At 40.9% G+C, this 15,737-nt stretch overlaps 1 protein-coding gene across 2 annotated transcripts in view; it reads right to left on the reverse strand.

Annotated features, from left to right (window-relative positions):
• Nucleotides 1–410: 410 nt before the first annotated feature.
• The window catches only part of MIA3 (MIA SH3 domain ER export factor 3), a 35,903-nt gene continuing 20,576 nt past the window's right edge, over nucleotides 411–15,737 (reverse strand). Inside the window, exons 8-29 of one of the 2 annotated variants that reach the window (XM_090048403.1) lie at nucleotides 15,246–15,267; nucleotides 12,794–12,882; nucleotides 12,572–12,649; nucleotides 12,376–12,486; nucleotides 11,186–11,257; nucleotides 10,867–10,971; nucleotides 9,775–9,897; nucleotides 9,533–9,656; nucleotides 6,254–6,309; nucleotides 6,078–6,168; nucleotides 5,800–5,938; nucleotides 5,062–5,163; nucleotides 4,927–4,987; nucleotides 4,763–4,798; nucleotides 4,479–4,546; nucleotides 4,115–4,212; nucleotides 3,877–4,005; nucleotides 2,786–2,854; nucleotides 2,570–2,646; nucleotides 2,357–2,428; nucleotides 1,576–1,735; nucleotides 411–1,155 (exon numbers count right to left, since the gene is read on the reverse strand). In XM_090048403.1, coding sequence (XP_089904529.1) covers nucleotides 818–1,155; nucleotides 1,576–1,735; nucleotides 2,357–2,428; nucleotides 2,570–2,646; nucleotides 2,786–2,854; nucleotides 3,877–4,005; nucleotides 4,115–4,212; nucleotides 4,479–4,546; nucleotides 4,763–4,798; nucleotides 4,927–4,987; nucleotides 5,062–5,163; nucleotides 5,800–5,938; nucleotides 6,078–6,168; nucleotides 6,254–6,309; nucleotides 9,533–9,656; nucleotides 9,775–9,897; nucleotides 10,867–10,971; nucleotides 11,186–11,257; nucleotides 12,376–12,486; nucleotides 12,572–12,649; nucleotides 12,794–12,882; nucleotides 15,246–15,267 — 2,220 coding nt within the window. In that variant the 3' untranslated portion in view covers nucleotides 411–817. The remainder of the gene's footprint in view (nucleotides 1,156–1,575; nucleotides 1,736–2,356; nucleotides 2,429–2,569; nucleotides 2,647–2,785; nucleotides 2,855–3,876; nucleotides 4,006–4,114; nucleotides 4,213–4,478; nucleotides 4,547–4,762; nucleotides 4,799–4,926; nucleotides 4,988–5,061; nucleotides 5,164–5,799; nucleotides 5,939–6,077; nucleotides 6,169–6,253; nucleotides 6,310–9,532; nucleotides 9,657–9,774; nucleotides 9,898–10,866; nucleotides 10,972–11,185; nucleotides 11,258–12,375; nucleotides 12,487–12,571; nucleotides 12,650–12,793; nucleotides 12,883–15,245; nucleotides 15,268–15,737) is intronic. The other variant, XM_090048410.1, reaches the window with a different exon arrangement.

Below are 15,737 nucleotides of genomic sequence, written 5' to 3' on the forward strand. Positions count from 1 at the left end.
ATGGAAGGCAATATGTAAGCAAATATAGAGGTTCTCTTGACAGTAATTGACCTGGATCTAGATTCTTACTGTAAAACAAGTTATGTAATTCATATTTAGCCTTGCTTACAAAATAGGCTTATCTCTTGAACCTGAGGAGTTTAAGGTATTTGAGATACAAGCCACCTGGATGAAGTTACACTTATGCTCCAGTTAATGAATCAGTGTCTCCACCAGCAGCAATTAACTTGGGGCTAGAATAAAATCTTCAAAGGGTAGCAAAAGCCATTGTGCTGTCTTTATTAGAATCTTCTGAGTACAGCGTGTTTTGTGCACCCGATCAAAGATCAGCCACCTGAAAAATATGTATACTCTGTATGTAAGTCACTGGTCTACAGTAACTGCAGGTTAATAATGTGATGGAGAAGGCAGATAGGGTAGCATTTTACTTAAAAAGTTATTTCCACAGGAAACATTCTGATTACATATTTCATGAAATTAAGTCATCACCAACTGGTTACATAGGTTACATTTAATTAAAACCAGCCACACAGGTACTTTTGTATTGCACATTTAGAGCTGCAGGTGGCCCACAGCTGTAAGAAGCAGGTTCAAGTCTATCACAAAATGATTCTTGCAGGCCAAGTTTAAAAGTGATCATAAATGCATATTAAATGTTGGGAGCAACAGGGGAAATCCATCCTCCAAGTATTGTACTATACTGAAACCAAGTCTAAGGCCAAATTAAAAGGTAGTTCTCCTTTGAAGCTACTGAGAAGTCTCACTGGCAGAAAGGTGCTAGAGTCTATTCCAACGAGCTGCTGGCCAGAAATGCAAGTTAAGGTTTCTGTTCTGGGGGTTGTGTGTAGTCCCTTGAGCCTGCTGGCGATGGTGGACGCAGAGAGCCTGGTGGGTAGTCTCTAGGTCCAGCTGGAGGCAGGTCTCTGTTTGGAGGAAGTGGTGGATAGTCCCTTGGACCATGTGGGTGTAGGGGTAACCGTGGGCCAGGAGGATAATCTCTTGGGCCAAGAGGGCCCAATGGTCTGAAAGGAGGGGGTCCACGTATATATCCTCTTGGATCCGGAGGTGGCAGAGGACCAGGAGGCAGTTCTCTCATTCCTGGTGGGCCAGGTATGTAGTCCCTTGAAGCTGGAGGTGGTGGAAGAGGACCACGAACTAGAAGGAAAGGAAAAGTCTGAATAGTTGAACCAGCACTTAAAATCCATTAAGGTACTGACTGCCCCTCATTGCACTTGTTGGGGATGAGGGCAGCAGGATTTCATGCACATATTCTTTCCAATTTTAGCCTGACATCTTCAGAAAGTGTGGAATTATACATAAAAGAGAATGCACGCATATGCATTGCAGGCTATAACTTCCATCCTGATGGCTTTTTTGCCAGCTAGTTTCCTTTTACATTTTCAACTGCCACATCACTCTTGGGCAGCAAAGTAATTGAGGTGAAAGCAGGACCCTTAAAGATGCATTTAAAAAGGTTTCTCACTGTTGGAGGAGGATGGGAAGGAGGTACTATTGCTAAGGAAAAGGGCAGGGCCAGAGAAAGTCCAACTCCAGCACAAGGCAGTGCATGCATACCTAAGGGCAGAGGAAGGGGTCGAGGCCCATAGTGTCCACGCAGAGAAGGTGGTGGTCCAAATTTAACTGGCGGTGGTAGAGGTCCAGTCACCGGAGCATTCATTATGGGTGAATTCCCAATTCCAGAGAAAGATGGAGGACCCTTCAGCCCTGGATTAGCCTGTGCAAAAGTGGTTTGAATCTTGAATGCACAAAATTGTAACAAAACAGTAAAATCTCTACCCCAAAATGCCCAGAGTTAGAAGCAAACAGCAAAGGACAAGTTGCCAGGACTCCTAGTTCCCCTATGCAATATACAGCCTCCAAAGGTGGATGCATACTGGTTAGTCCACTCAGGACTGCACACATGCCTTTGAGATGATAGTGTCTACTCTAGGACACAATCCAATTAACTCCCAGTACTTTTAAAATGACCCTGAAGTTATATGGCAGTGTTCCTATGGCACTTAAGAGGAGGCCTGGAGCCTTATATACTATATTAGGAATGTATATAAGGTCCCTGACACCACAGATACAAGATTTCATAAGATTATTCACCCTTAATGTAAGTGTCTGCATGCAGTCCTTAAGGCTGCAACATAGGTAAAACATCTGCTATGTAATCAGATAGTGGTTCTGTGTCTCTAAGTGCATGTTAAAATAAACATTTACACAGAGGTACAACCCATGGTTAGTTCTGCAGAGCATACAGAAGTTTAGAACACCATGCCCTTTATTCCATTCTCCAGTCAAAGCAGGGAGTAAAAAAACCAGCACCGCATCCAGCCTCTTAAGTACTCACTGCATCTGTTTCAGGAGATGAGGATGGAGCAGAAGATACATAAGGGACTTCAGACTCTTTGGGACAGTTTTGCTTTTTTGGTGATAAATAATGACAGGGAGCAGGATACAGACAGAACAGAACATGATACAGTTAAGAAATAGCAAGTATGGCATGTGACACAAATACTACCCAAACTATTCTCTCAGCTGAACAAAGGAGTTCTCATCTTACCACTCCATCCAATGCTGTGGAGGGCGAGGAGGTTCTGGGCCCACTGCTGATCAAGGCTGCTACCGCAGGGCCAAGATCTGGAAAAACAGCCCAAGTTCCATGTTACTGTACTGCTACATTTGGAAGAGGAGCATGGTCTATCAAATTCACTGTTGAGTAACCAGTGACATGGTTGACAGACTGGACTGCTACGTGGTTGCAGCCTGTGTAACTCACCTGGAGCAGACATTCTTCCAGATAACTCTGGTGGCCTCCTTGGTGCTGGAGGACCATCTACCATGGTGCCTTAAAGGGAAACATGCATGAGGCACATGCTTGTTTGTTCAATTTATTATACAACAAACATCCACATCTATTTACCATACCTCTCATTATTACCACTAGGGAAAGAGTGAAAACTTGAGGCAGTTTCTTCTTCAACCCTTTAATACCAAGAGGCTAATCCTATATTCTCCCCAGCGACCCAGCAGAGGAAACGCAAAAAACTTAGTTGACCGACACATCAGAACCACCAAAAATAAGCAGATTGCAAAGTGTTTCCTTATGAAGTAACGCATAATGTTACATCAAGTTGACTGTCGCTTTTTAAAGTGGCCCTAAAGTACACGTGAACAGAGCCAGCACTTTCCACCATTTTCACCTGCACAAAACTTGTTCTGGGTATACAGATACATTTACAAGCATCCATGACAACACTGAACAGGCAAAACTTGGATTGCTAGCTAAAACCAAGTCTACTAAAATCATTGCTCTTGCCAGGGAACTTGTAGTCTCAATAATATTGATAACTTTAAACAATTTATACTTGGACTAACTTGCATAAGAAAGATAACCTGCAGAGCTAAAAATAAAGATTGAGATGAGTCTGGAAGCTGGTTCTGGATGGGTTTCTTGGCATTTTTTGTTTTGGTAGGGACATTCCAGACTATCATTCTGACAGCACAAGTTGTATCCAAAGACTTTCAAAAGGGGAAATAAATGTAATTTAAAAAGGATAAGTGACAAAATCCATTTCTGTACAAAATGCCCCTCAGCCTGTCTAAAGAAAGGCGTTTGACATATTTGCATGTTTGACCTAGGCTCCCTCTCAGTTCACTAGTAACATTTTCCTGGGACAATAAGCACCTGTAAGAGGCAATATTTAAGCCCTCCAAGTAGTTTCCATCACAAATCCATTTTCTGCACCTCTGAGGTCTGCTGACAGGAACAGAGGCACAAGCTAACTGAGGCCAGAGTGAGAGCAGATGTTACATTTCAGCATTCCTACAACTCAAAGCATCCCTGAAGAAAGAAGTGACACTACTTACCAAATTCACCTCTTGGACCTTCCCTTCGAGAAGCAGAGAGAGGCCGTACAGGAACTTCTATCATGGGTGGAGAAGGAGCTCCACCACTGACAGGCGATGGCCCAAAAGAGCCATCTCGGCTTAGTGGACCTGCATAATAGGTGGAACAATACTCTCCATGATTTCAAAGTTCATGTTACTCTACAAATGTTTAACAGGCCCAGGACTTCAATACCTATAGGGAAAGAACAATATTTACCTCTTCGTGGTGGGACTTGACGGTCAGGTCTGCCAGGAGTTGGTTTTACAATTAATGGCCTTTGAAGCATTGCGATTTTTTCATTCACTTCTATTAATCTAATAAAAAAGAATAAAGCACCTGAGTTCAAACAGTTATTCTAACTATACTTTGTTACAGTGTAATGCTGTTAAGGTATCCTAGCCCCTAAAAAGTTTAACCTTTCAATTAAGAATATAATAGTTAAGTAAATTAAAAAAAATATGCATCTCAGAATTTCAGATAATGTGGGTAGCATCTGTTTTCCAATAGAGTTTCTTCCTTCTTGGACTGAACATTGCTGAACATACTGGACTGGGCTGTGAATAGCTTGTTACATGCTTACTTTTGTCTCAGATTGGCTGCTTCTCTCTTTTCTTCTGCCAAAGCTCTCTCTGCAGAGCGTGCAATGAGCTATTTGGGAGAAAAAAGAAAAGCATGTAGAGAGGAAGCTGAGGACACTGAGAAACAGAATGACAGCAACCCAAAGTTTGAATTACTTGAAACTAAATATATTTAAACAGCAAACTGCAGAGTAAGTCTGACAACTTAGGAAACATAGTAAAAAGTCAGAAAAAGCAAAACAAAACAATGCGCCCCCTCAGAAAAAAACAAACAAAACCTCCTTACCCAATTGTCATGGGCCTTCTTCTCATGAGTAGCAATCTGACAGTTATTAAAAAAGAAAGGCGAGTTAGCTTGACTGATACTTAAGTGATCCTAGACATCAACATGTGTCACAATGACACAGAAAGCCAACAGTGACCAAAAACCAGTGGGTAGGAACAACTTACTTGGTTTTTGTAAGATCTCTCTGTTTTTTGCAATTCTTCCTCCATTTCCTGAATTCTTTGCCTGTAAAATGACAGGTTAAATTAAGTTTCCCCAATATCCAAAGTTAGGATATAACTATAAAAGCTGAAAATTACTTGTAAACTTTCACTTCCTCAACAGCCAACACTGCTTTTTCATCTGCAGCAGACAATTTCTGCTCCTTCTCCTGACGTTCGTATTCCTCTTGAGTCAGCTTCCTGCAAAGAAAAAACATATTACTTCACCATACTACACATCCCAGAGCAGTGGAGGCAAACCTTTTTGGCAAGCGTGCCAAAACTTAGCGCTGCACCAACCTCAAGTGCCACTCTGATACCCCTCCCCTGTCCAATCTGCTGCTCTGCATTCTGCCTGCTCTGCTTTCCATCCTACTTTCTATTGTACTGCCTGACCTTTTCCTGCTCTGTCCTGCTGCCTGTGCCATTTGTAGCAGGTTGGCCACCCCTCTACTAGGGCATACAGATGAAATCTGGAAACATGGCCACATCCACGGTGAAGACAAGATTAGTAAAAAAGTATAAGAAAAGAACTACAGTGGGCCAGAATATTCACAACCTTCCAAGAAAGGCAAGCAAATCAACCCTGGAAAGGATCAAGGCACTCCAGGGTGCCCCCTGGTTAAGAATCACTGGTTTAAAAACTGGCTAGGTTCAACCTTACCGGCACACCAACTGTTGCTGCCATTCCATAAGAGCCTAAGCTTTTATATGAAGAATAATCAAAACGCAAGCAGAGCAAAGGAGTTAAATAATCTATCGTAAAAAAAAAAAAAGGAAGAATGGGAAACAGTAACCACCCTAGTGAACCTTGTAGAAAGGGAATTTAAGGCTTACTTTTGAAGTGCCATCTCTTTCTGCTGATAGAGCTCATTGAGAATCTCTACTTTTTGCTGTAAAGTTTTACAATCATTTTCAAGTCGACTTTTGGCTGTCTGTAGTGAACAGGAATCATGTTCTAGTTTTTTTATTTGCTCTGCAAACAAAAAAACACACATGAGCAACAGAAACCACCACCAAGCAAACATACTAAACCACATAAAGGGGTGTTTTATCATCCATTTCTACATCACAGACAGTATTTTGTACTAAAGTAGTTCTTTTGTTGAACCTACCTTCTAGCTCATGTCTGGCTGTTATTTCATCACTCAGCTTGGACTGTAAGAGATTTCTATCTTCTTCAACTATAGATAACATTGTTCTAACCTGCAGAATTGGAAACAGGAGTATTTTATAGACCTAGACCTAAATGAAAACGTGGCAGTATTTTAGACAATTTAATGAGGTATACCCTGGAAACATCCATCATCTGCTTAATCTGATTCTTCATCTTCTCACCCCGGTTATCTACAAGAGAAAAATAATTTTGTTTTCTTGTTGTATGTTTTCTGGTAGAGTTACGCCCCCACCCCCCCGTGTGTTGCTAATTCAGCTGCTTGTCCTATTGTTTACTGACCTAGTACCTCTGAAATAGCTCAGTTGAAAACTCTACATTGAGGACCCTGAAAGATTGGAGTACAGCAATGCTCATATTTAAAGAACTTGCAGAAAATAGTTATTAAAAATGTCTGCTGTTGTTGTTAATAACAACCACCACCACCACCATAATAATCGTTATTATTCTTGTTGTTGCAATATTATGATTTGAATAAAATCATAACATAAAACTAATTTTTAAAATTAGTAAATCGTCTTAAAGTATGGTTAATCAAGCAACCCAGACAGTGATGAGGATGGACTCTGACAGAAACCAAAGGACAAACTTCATATTAAATCCCAAGTTTCAAAGCACCACCTTTTTTGTGGTATTTTATTCTGATTATTTAAAGTACGTGAGCTACCACATCAAACCTGCTAATGTGCGTGGCACCTATGAACAGCTTAACTTTACAAAAAGTTTGCAGTTAGTACATTCTACAGCTTACTTAAAATATTTCTCAAACTTCCATTGTCAGTCACATATATCCTAGTCCTTTCAAACATCCCATTTTTTTTTCCAATAATGATTTTGTTTAGTTAATATTTTTCATTTCCTCCTTCCAGTTGCTGATTTAGCCTAGTCTAACTTCACATTTAACTGATATCCTTAGCTTCAGTAACAATATAGGTTCTCAGGTAATGTTGAAAAAAGTCTTTTAACATCAGATTCTTCCATCTCTTCTTTCTCATTATCCATTTCTTCATTATCACTATCCTATAGCCAGCATTTGGAACACATTTACTAGTTCCTAAGGGCCTTTTCCACTGATCCAGAGAAGTCCTAGGTTCTGACTTCCTGTCCTACCACACATACTTAAATGCTAAACACAAAGTTAGTAGCTGCTACTGAAGAAAATTGCTTTTCTTAACATCCAGCAGTTTAGAGTTCCACAGTTCTAATGGTATAAGACATCACGGATAAAATGTCAAGGAATGATTAAGGATATGGATACTATGTACTGAAACTGTTGTGAATGGATAAAAGTCAAAATGGTAACCCAAATGAGCCATTTACAGGTCTGCTGTATGTTGAAATGCCCCATATTAGAAATAAATGCAGTGTAGCAATGCAAAGGTGGAGAACCTTGGTTTTCTGAAGAGTATGAATTATTAATCTTAATATCCTAGCTCTAGCAATATGGTCTGGCATACAGCTACTGCAAACTGTGAACTGACCAATGATAATAAAAAATTGTTTTTCAGATATATAGGGAGTAAAAGGAAGGCCCAGGGTGGTATAGGACCACTACTGAACAGGCAGGGGGGACAAGGCTGAACTCCTCAATGAGTTCTTTGCCTCCGTGTTCCTAAACAAGGGGTAAGACAAGTCTCACAATGGGATCGTAGAGACAACAGCAGGGTGCCAGACCACCACGCATTGACCCTGAGATAAATGCATCCAGTCCTTCCAAGTGACTGCACTAAGTTGGCAGGCCCAGGTGAGCTCCATCCGAGGGTACTGAAGGCACTGGCTGATGTCATTGCACAGCCACTGGCACTCATGGCGCGTGGGCCAGGCCCCAGGGGACCGGAAAAGGGCCACTGTGGTCCTTATTTTCAAGAAAGGGAAGGAGGAGGATCCAAGCAACTACAGGCCAGTCAATCTCACCTCCATCCTTGGTAAAGTCTTTGAAAAAATTATTAAGGCTCATATATGTGAGAGCCCAGCAGGAAAAATTATGCTGAGGGGAAACCAGCACGGGTTCATAGCAGGTAGATCATGCCTGACTAATCTAGTCTCTTTTTATCACCAGGTTAGACACCTGGATGAAGGAGTAGGGGTAGATATCCTTAGACTTCCAGAAAGCCTTCGATACAGTATCCCACCCCATACTGGCGAACAAATTAAGAGGCTGTGACGGATGATTACACAGTCCAGTGGGTGGCAAATTGGCTAGAGGGTCATACCCAGAGAGTGGTGGTGGACGGGTCAGTATCGACCTGGAAGGACATGAGCAGTGGGGTCCCACAGGGCTCGGTCCTTGGACCGATACTCTTCAATGTCTTCATCAGTGACTTGGACGAGGGAGCGAAGTATACTCTGTCCAAGTGTGCGGGTGATACAAAACTGTGGGGAGAAGTGGACACACTGGAGGGCAGGAAACAACTACAGGCAGACCTGGACAGGTTGGACAAATTGGCAGAAAACAATAGAATGCATTTCTCCTTGTTAAATCGCAAAGTGCTGCACCTAGGGAGGAAAAATGTCCAGTGCACCTACTGCCTAGGAAATGACCTGCTCAGCAGCACAGAAGCAGAAAGGGATCTCGGAGTCCTAGTGGACTCCAAGATGAACATAAGTCGTCAGTGTGACAAAGTCATCAGCAAAGCTAACTGCACTTTATCATGCATCAGCAGATTACAAACAGAACCAAGGAGGTGATACGTCCCCTCTACTGGGTGCTGGTCAGACTGCAGTTGGAATACTGCACCCAGTTTTAGGCGCCACTCTTCAAGAGGGATGTGGATAACCTGGAGAGGGTCCAGAGAAGGGCCACTCGTATGGTTAAGGGCTTACAGACCAAGCCGAGACTAGGGCACTTGGACCTCTTCAGCCTCCACAAGAGAAGGTTGAGAAGCGACCTTGTGGCTGCCTATAAATTCATCATGGGGGCACAGAAGGGAATTGGTGAGGCTCTACTCACCAAGGCGCCCCTGGGGGGTTACAAGAAATAATGGCCATAAGCTAGCAGAGAGCAGATTTAGACTGGACATTAGGAAGAACTTCTTCACAGTCAGAGTGGCCAAAATCTGGAATGAGCTCCCAAAGGAGATGGTGCTCTCCCCTACCCTGGGGCCCTTCAAGAGGAGGTTAGATAGGCATCTGGCTGGGGTCATCTGAACCCAGCACACTTTCCTGCCTATCCAGGGGGTCAGACTCGATGATCTATTGAGGTCCCTTCTGACCCTAGCATCTATGAATCTATAATTTCCCCCTGAAATTACAAGACAGCTTCAAGCATAATGCAAGTGCTTATAACTCGCTGTTTCTTAACTGGCATGAATTCTGCACATTCTTATGCAATATGACTCCTCATTATCAGTATGCTTACATATGGCACACATAAGCCAGCCGTTTAGATTTCTGTACCTGGCAGCTCTCCATTGGCCAAATCATCTCCTGCATCCCATCCATTTCCTTCTCCACCTTTTTTGGCCTCAGACTCAGAATCCATATCCAACTGCTTCAACTGCATAATGCAGTTAGTCAAAACCTAATCAAAAAATTAAAAAGGAACATTAAATAGAACACATTTCCACTTTTTGTAAATAATTTGATCATTCAAAGCACACAGAACACTTGAAATGGTTATTTTGTTAGCAAGAACTTACTTCAATTTCATTTTCTTTGTAGGCAAGTGCTTCTTCAATGTCCTTTTGAGACTTTTGATATAGTTTGATCTGCTCACTGAGTTCAGCATGCCTCTCACTCCAGCCTTCTGCTTCTTGTAGCAGCTGAAAACGCAACAAGAAAAATGGGATTTCAGGCTTTATTTTAGTATACTACATAATAAGTCTATAAATCAAAAGCTTCCTTATTGCCCACTGGTCACCAGTGAAAAGACAGCATTAAAATTAACTTGCCCTTGACTAGACAAAAGAATAGATTATTGCTGGACTAGTAAGTTTGTGCATTAGAAAACTTTCTGCAACTTTTAATTGTCATGTAGTTGTGCAGATGTAATATTTCTTTACCCATCTAACATTCAGCACTAGGGTTAAACTGCTCATCTCCTTCAAAAATATTAGAAGCTAAAAGCAGGTTACTGGCATTCTAGTTGCACACCAATTATTCCTGTGCTAATTCCAAATACCAAAGACACAGAAACAATAGAGAAGCTTCTACCATCCGGCCACAGGAAACATGGTCACTTGGGTTTCTCTCTAGAAAGTGGCAAATCTTCCCTAAGACTTCACGCAGTCTCATCCCTAAACAACGTTAACATCTGAATCATCAGTCCCTGAACAGAGGTGACCATCAATACAGGAACTGGTTCATTACAAAAGCTGCATAACAAATTGGAATCATCGTTGGCAGTATTCTAAAAACATCTCTCAGTCTGGGCTAATTAGATACCAAAAGGTTTGAGTTCATTTGGATCATGTGAGAATGGTCCACTCAAAATAAGATATTGGTATTAAAAGAATAGCAAGAAGTGTTCTTCTGGGAGAACACAACTGAGAAAGATTTGGCATGTCAGCATAGAAACAGCACTTGAAAAGGAAAAATTTAAGATTTGTGGGAATTTACTTAAAAACACTGCTGGTTTATTCTACATTTGTCCACATGAAACCCTGCAATCGCAAGAGAAACTGATGTAGAACATTCTCTCCCACTCTTTTAAAATATTAAATTGTTTACAGTCTACAATATTTTACAGTACACACGGGGGAAAAAACAGTCAGCAACCCCAAAATACTTACTTGTTCCTTCCTCTTTTTGAGTCTACCATTCTCTTCTTGAACATGACGAAGTTCGGATTTCACTTTTTCTTCACTTAATTTGGCTTCATTAAGAGCTACCTGCACCTTAAAAAAAAAAGGTAAATAATTCTCAATTAAAGCCTGAAGCCATGTAATTTAAAGACTGGAATTTTGAGAAACTGTGGTGTTTTATAGAATAAAATATAATAATATAAAGTAAAATAACCCCCAAATCTAGTAGATTAGTATTTAGACACTTTTGGTACAAGAAACCATATTTCTGAATGATAAAAGATGAAGAATCAAGACTGTGGTTTACCTCTGTAAGCTCTACGGAGTGCAGCGTAATAACTTCTTGGAGTTTCTCCAAAGACTTCTGCATTTCTAAGATCTATGTGAGAAAGAATTAAAATGGCTCCATGTTACCTTGACACTTGGAAGTTAATTCATTTGTTATTTAACTGTGTATTTTTAAGATACATAAAATACTCAAAACAACAACCAAACAAGATTTTCAGGGCCAACCTTTGGGCAAAATGACAGCAACATATAGCAACACAAGATGCAAAGGAATAAAAAACTGTCTGAGATCTCATTAAGACCCTTACTGAAGGCCAAGGAGTTTCAGACAGAATGTCTTGCCTGAAAGGAAAGTTGAAGCTTCTTACTCACTCTTTTTGACCAAATGAATGACACCAATGAACCCAATGACACATGAGTTTTTGTCACATTTATTAAAAAAAAACCGATACGAGGAAGATTTAGCAATGGAAGTCAACTTCACATATGGCTATATAGTATAAGGCAGCTGTTTCTATGAGCATATTTCAGACATACCAAAACCTGAGAAGAACCATTTTTCTCAGGGAAATTTTACAGTTTTGGCCATAAAATACCAGAACTACCAAAAGGTCAAATATCAAGACTAAGAGTTCAAGTACATCAACCTCCAGCACCATGCTGAGGCAGGCCAAACCTACTTTGCATACATTAGCTCTTGAGCCAGAAAGAGCAGTGTCATATTAGCACAGTTCTTCTTAAAGAGTCAAGCTTACTGGCAATGCTACACTAATGTAATTACACTACTTCTTGCTCAGGAGTTGACATGTGAGGAGCAGGGGTGGCTTGTCCCAGCGTGGTGGTGGCTTGAACCACAAAGGCATACCTTTACAGAACCTCATCAATGGCAGCAAATAGAAGGCTCTAACAGTAAAGACAAATATCACAACTTTAGTGTGGATGATTACTGAAAAGACTAAGATTTCAGCATGTCTTCTTCCAGCTGAACCCAGGAAGTATGGCACCATCTGAATATAGTCGATGAAAACTTTGCAAAACCAAGGCAAATCCTAGTTCAATCTGAGTTCTGGAAGAAGGCTAACTTCAGTTCCATTTCTGACTTTGTTCACGCAGCTCTTTTTATTTCTACTCTCTATAAATTTCAGGTACAATGACCACTGCTCTAGCCAACAGCCGAAGTTAAAATAAGAGTGATTACTATGCTCTTACTTTGTCCTGTTTTTTCAGATTTTGCTGTCTCTCTGTTTCTAGCATTTTGTTCAAGTTTCCCATTTTGTCATCTAACAGATGATTTGTTTCTTCAAGTTCCTTGATAGTGTCCTGGAATAGGAACAATTTATAACCAGTTAAAGCAAGCTATTTTATTTTAATACATATCATTAAAAAAATGCAAATTGCTCCTTGCCTTAAGCCCTGCAGCTTCATGCGAGAGGCTAGTGTTCTGTTGTTGAGCCACCTTCACAGACTCCTTGGCTTCATTTATCTAGTTGTAGAAACAGATACAAATCGACAGAAATATGTAGTGCAGATGACATAAAAATGACCAAACATTAACTGCTTGATTTTCTGTACAGTCATGCCAGCAACAGAAAAGTAATAAGCATAAAACAGACATGTTCCAAAATACCTTTTGATCATATTCAGACATCTTTTCTAAAATTTCTGTTTTTTCTTGTAGGAGATTTTTAATCTTTTCAACAAGTTGCTTTTCAGTCACTAGAAAAAGAAAACAAACAAGCTTGCAATTTCACTCCACAGCCTGGAAGAAAATTAAGAACTGCCATCACTGAGGAATCATTTTCCACTCAAGACAGTCACCCTTTCCTACAGAATGAGCACGTTCATTCTGGGGCAGTTTAAAGACAACAGGAAACACATAACTAAAACATGCCGGTTGATATACAGCAGGCACACCTGGCTCTTGTGCAAGTCCCTGGAGATGGCCCTGCCAGAGGAAGTATGACCGAAGAAGGCTGCAGTTGTGTGTTCAAGGGGATATCTGTCTGTTGGTGAACACTACAACTGTATTGTGGCTCTAACTTATGTTGCCCTTAGACCTTAAGAACTGTAACCAGCTCCTTACCAGCTGGGCTTTCACAGCTGCACTGAAACTGAAACTGTGCAACAAATGATGTAGGACAAAAGTTTAGAGTGCTTATGGCAGCAAAGGCAACACTACAAGCAGGGACAGCTTGTAAATGAGAATGTGGTTTTGACAAGCCTGTGATGAAGTATTTGTGATGAAGCAATCATCTGGAGAGGGGTGAATTTGCCTCACTAGCTAAAACAGCTTGCTAAAATTACCTTCGTTCCAATGTCAAGTGTTACTATTAGTTCCCTGCTAATCATTGTAGCAGAACTATCCAGCAAGCAGGCTTCTCCCAAGTTCCAAACTGCCTTCCACATCTCCCAAAGTGGTCAAAAAACTCCAACTCTTCCCTTTTCAGCTCCCCAAACCTACAACTTCCTGCAAAAATACTTCTGCAATGCAGTTCTACATCTGTCCCGCAGAGTATGAAGCATCAATTACTGCTTCTCTAACTCACGGGCTGCAATTCCAACTCATCATCTCTTCATGCCTATGCAGGAGATTTTTGGTAAAGGAACCCTACGGTCAGTTTCAGTAGCCACATGTATACATTCTCTCTAATGTCCTACTTTGAAGTAGAAAGATGCAGTGTAGCAATGCTTTGCAACACTCAGGTGCTGGCTTTTCCACCTCTTTCCACTCTATGCCAGATCTATTGTTTTTCTCTCTGTCTTGGTATATTACTGGTACAGGGAAATTAAATAGATTCTCTAGATCTAAAGCACAGGAATCTCCTTGCAAAGAGATTTTCACAGCTGCTTTGTTCTGTATGACTGCTGCAGAAACCATGTGGCAACCAGAGGGAAATGCTAGGAAAGAACGAAACTAGATACAGTCCCTAAAAGAGGACTTTTTGTTCTATATTTGTAAAAGCTGCACAATAGGAAAAAGCAGGACTGTCAAACATTTAACCTAGGTTTAATATATTTACAACCACTGAGCACCCTTGAAAATGTGAAAAATTAATGGTACGCTGAATTAATATAAACATACAGTTCTCAGGGAGCCTCTGAAGTTGCTTAACATTCAGCTTTATACTCCTCCTTTCACTTGAAGGCACAAAGGAAGGCATTAAGGTAGTGGCTTGGATGAACACTCTTTGGGTGGGGAAATCACTTTTTATTTCATATTTTGACAAGTTACATATGCATTTGCTATGCTACTTAAACAATACTAAGCATTATCCAGGGTATTTTATCTCAGCATATATAGTGTCCTATGGCACTTTTACATGTGCTCCAGGGATGGGTGGGGGGTGCTTTATTTAGAATGTAAATTGCCTCCACATCTTGTGTATCAGCATCCCCACACTTAAACATGGTGGTGGGGATGCCTGAACTAAAGCTCATTCGATACACGAGATGCAGAAGGCTGCTGGTGCGCAGTAACTGCCACGCTCCAGCAGACTCAGTTAATCAAGTCTGCTCCAACATACTGTAATTACAGTGTGTTGGAGCAGCCTCCACACTTGTGTACAGACACCCCTAGACAGGACCTGACATGGAATTTATAGATATGATGAACAAAAGATGCAGCTTTCTAGCACAAAATAACAAACCAGCAAAACAGGTCAGATTTAACTCTAGCAAAAGCAGCAATACTTCACACTTGAATTGCATCCAATTTAGGACAGCATTTGACATGTTACCAGCAGAAAAAAAGGCCCTCAATTGATTTGCATAAGCTGGAGTTCATGGCTGCCCTTATCCTTAACATAGATCCATGGCTTGCAGAGAACAGAAGCTCTGGTACACAATGCTTCCTCTTAATTCAGACAACCAATACATATTTCTTAATATGAAGCATAAGGGACCCACAGACTACATGTGACCCCATGAACTTATGGAGGCCTTCCCTAGCACATGCAATAAGCTCAGATATACTGTTCTCCTGGAACGGAAGTAAAGACTAATGCGAGTCCTTGGTAATGTACTTTCAAAACTTCTAAGCATTTAGCATCAAGAATACAGAAGAGTCTAAAGAATCCTACCTTGATAAATTCTACTCTTCACCTACAAGAGAAAAAAGGAAAAAACAAATAAACAGGGATTGATCATATTTGTTATCCAAAGGCTTCTATTAATCATTCCTCCAAAGGAAAAAAGCTACCCTTTAAGTGTGCAGGTCTTTCCACACATTCATCAGACATCCATCGTTGCCAATGGAAGTATCAAGTAACACTGCACAAACATGCTAAGCAGATTTCTAATAAAAGCTTCTAGCTCAATGCTTTGCCTCAGAGCCTGGGTAAAGGTCTCGTTACTCAACCATTAGGAAAGTACAAACAACTCAGCCCACTTCACATCCAGCTTTGCATCAGATATTAAAAGGGGCACACAAATCAAGCTTGGAGCCACTAGTAAAAATAAGTGCTGTTTATACGGGAAGTGCTTTAGAGCAAAGGCTACTCAAAACAGGCAAGCAAGTTCTGCTTCTTATGGGTTTATAAAGCAACAGGCCTTTACTTAAACACAGATACAGT

This window comes from Crocodylus siamensis, chromosome 1, assembly GCF_052110815.1.
Source record: "Crocodylus siamensis isolate JL-2025a chromosome 1, ASM5211081v1, whole genome shotgun sequence".
NCBI lineage: Eukaryota > Metazoa > Chordata > Crocodylia > Crocodylidae > Crocodylus > Crocodylus siamensis.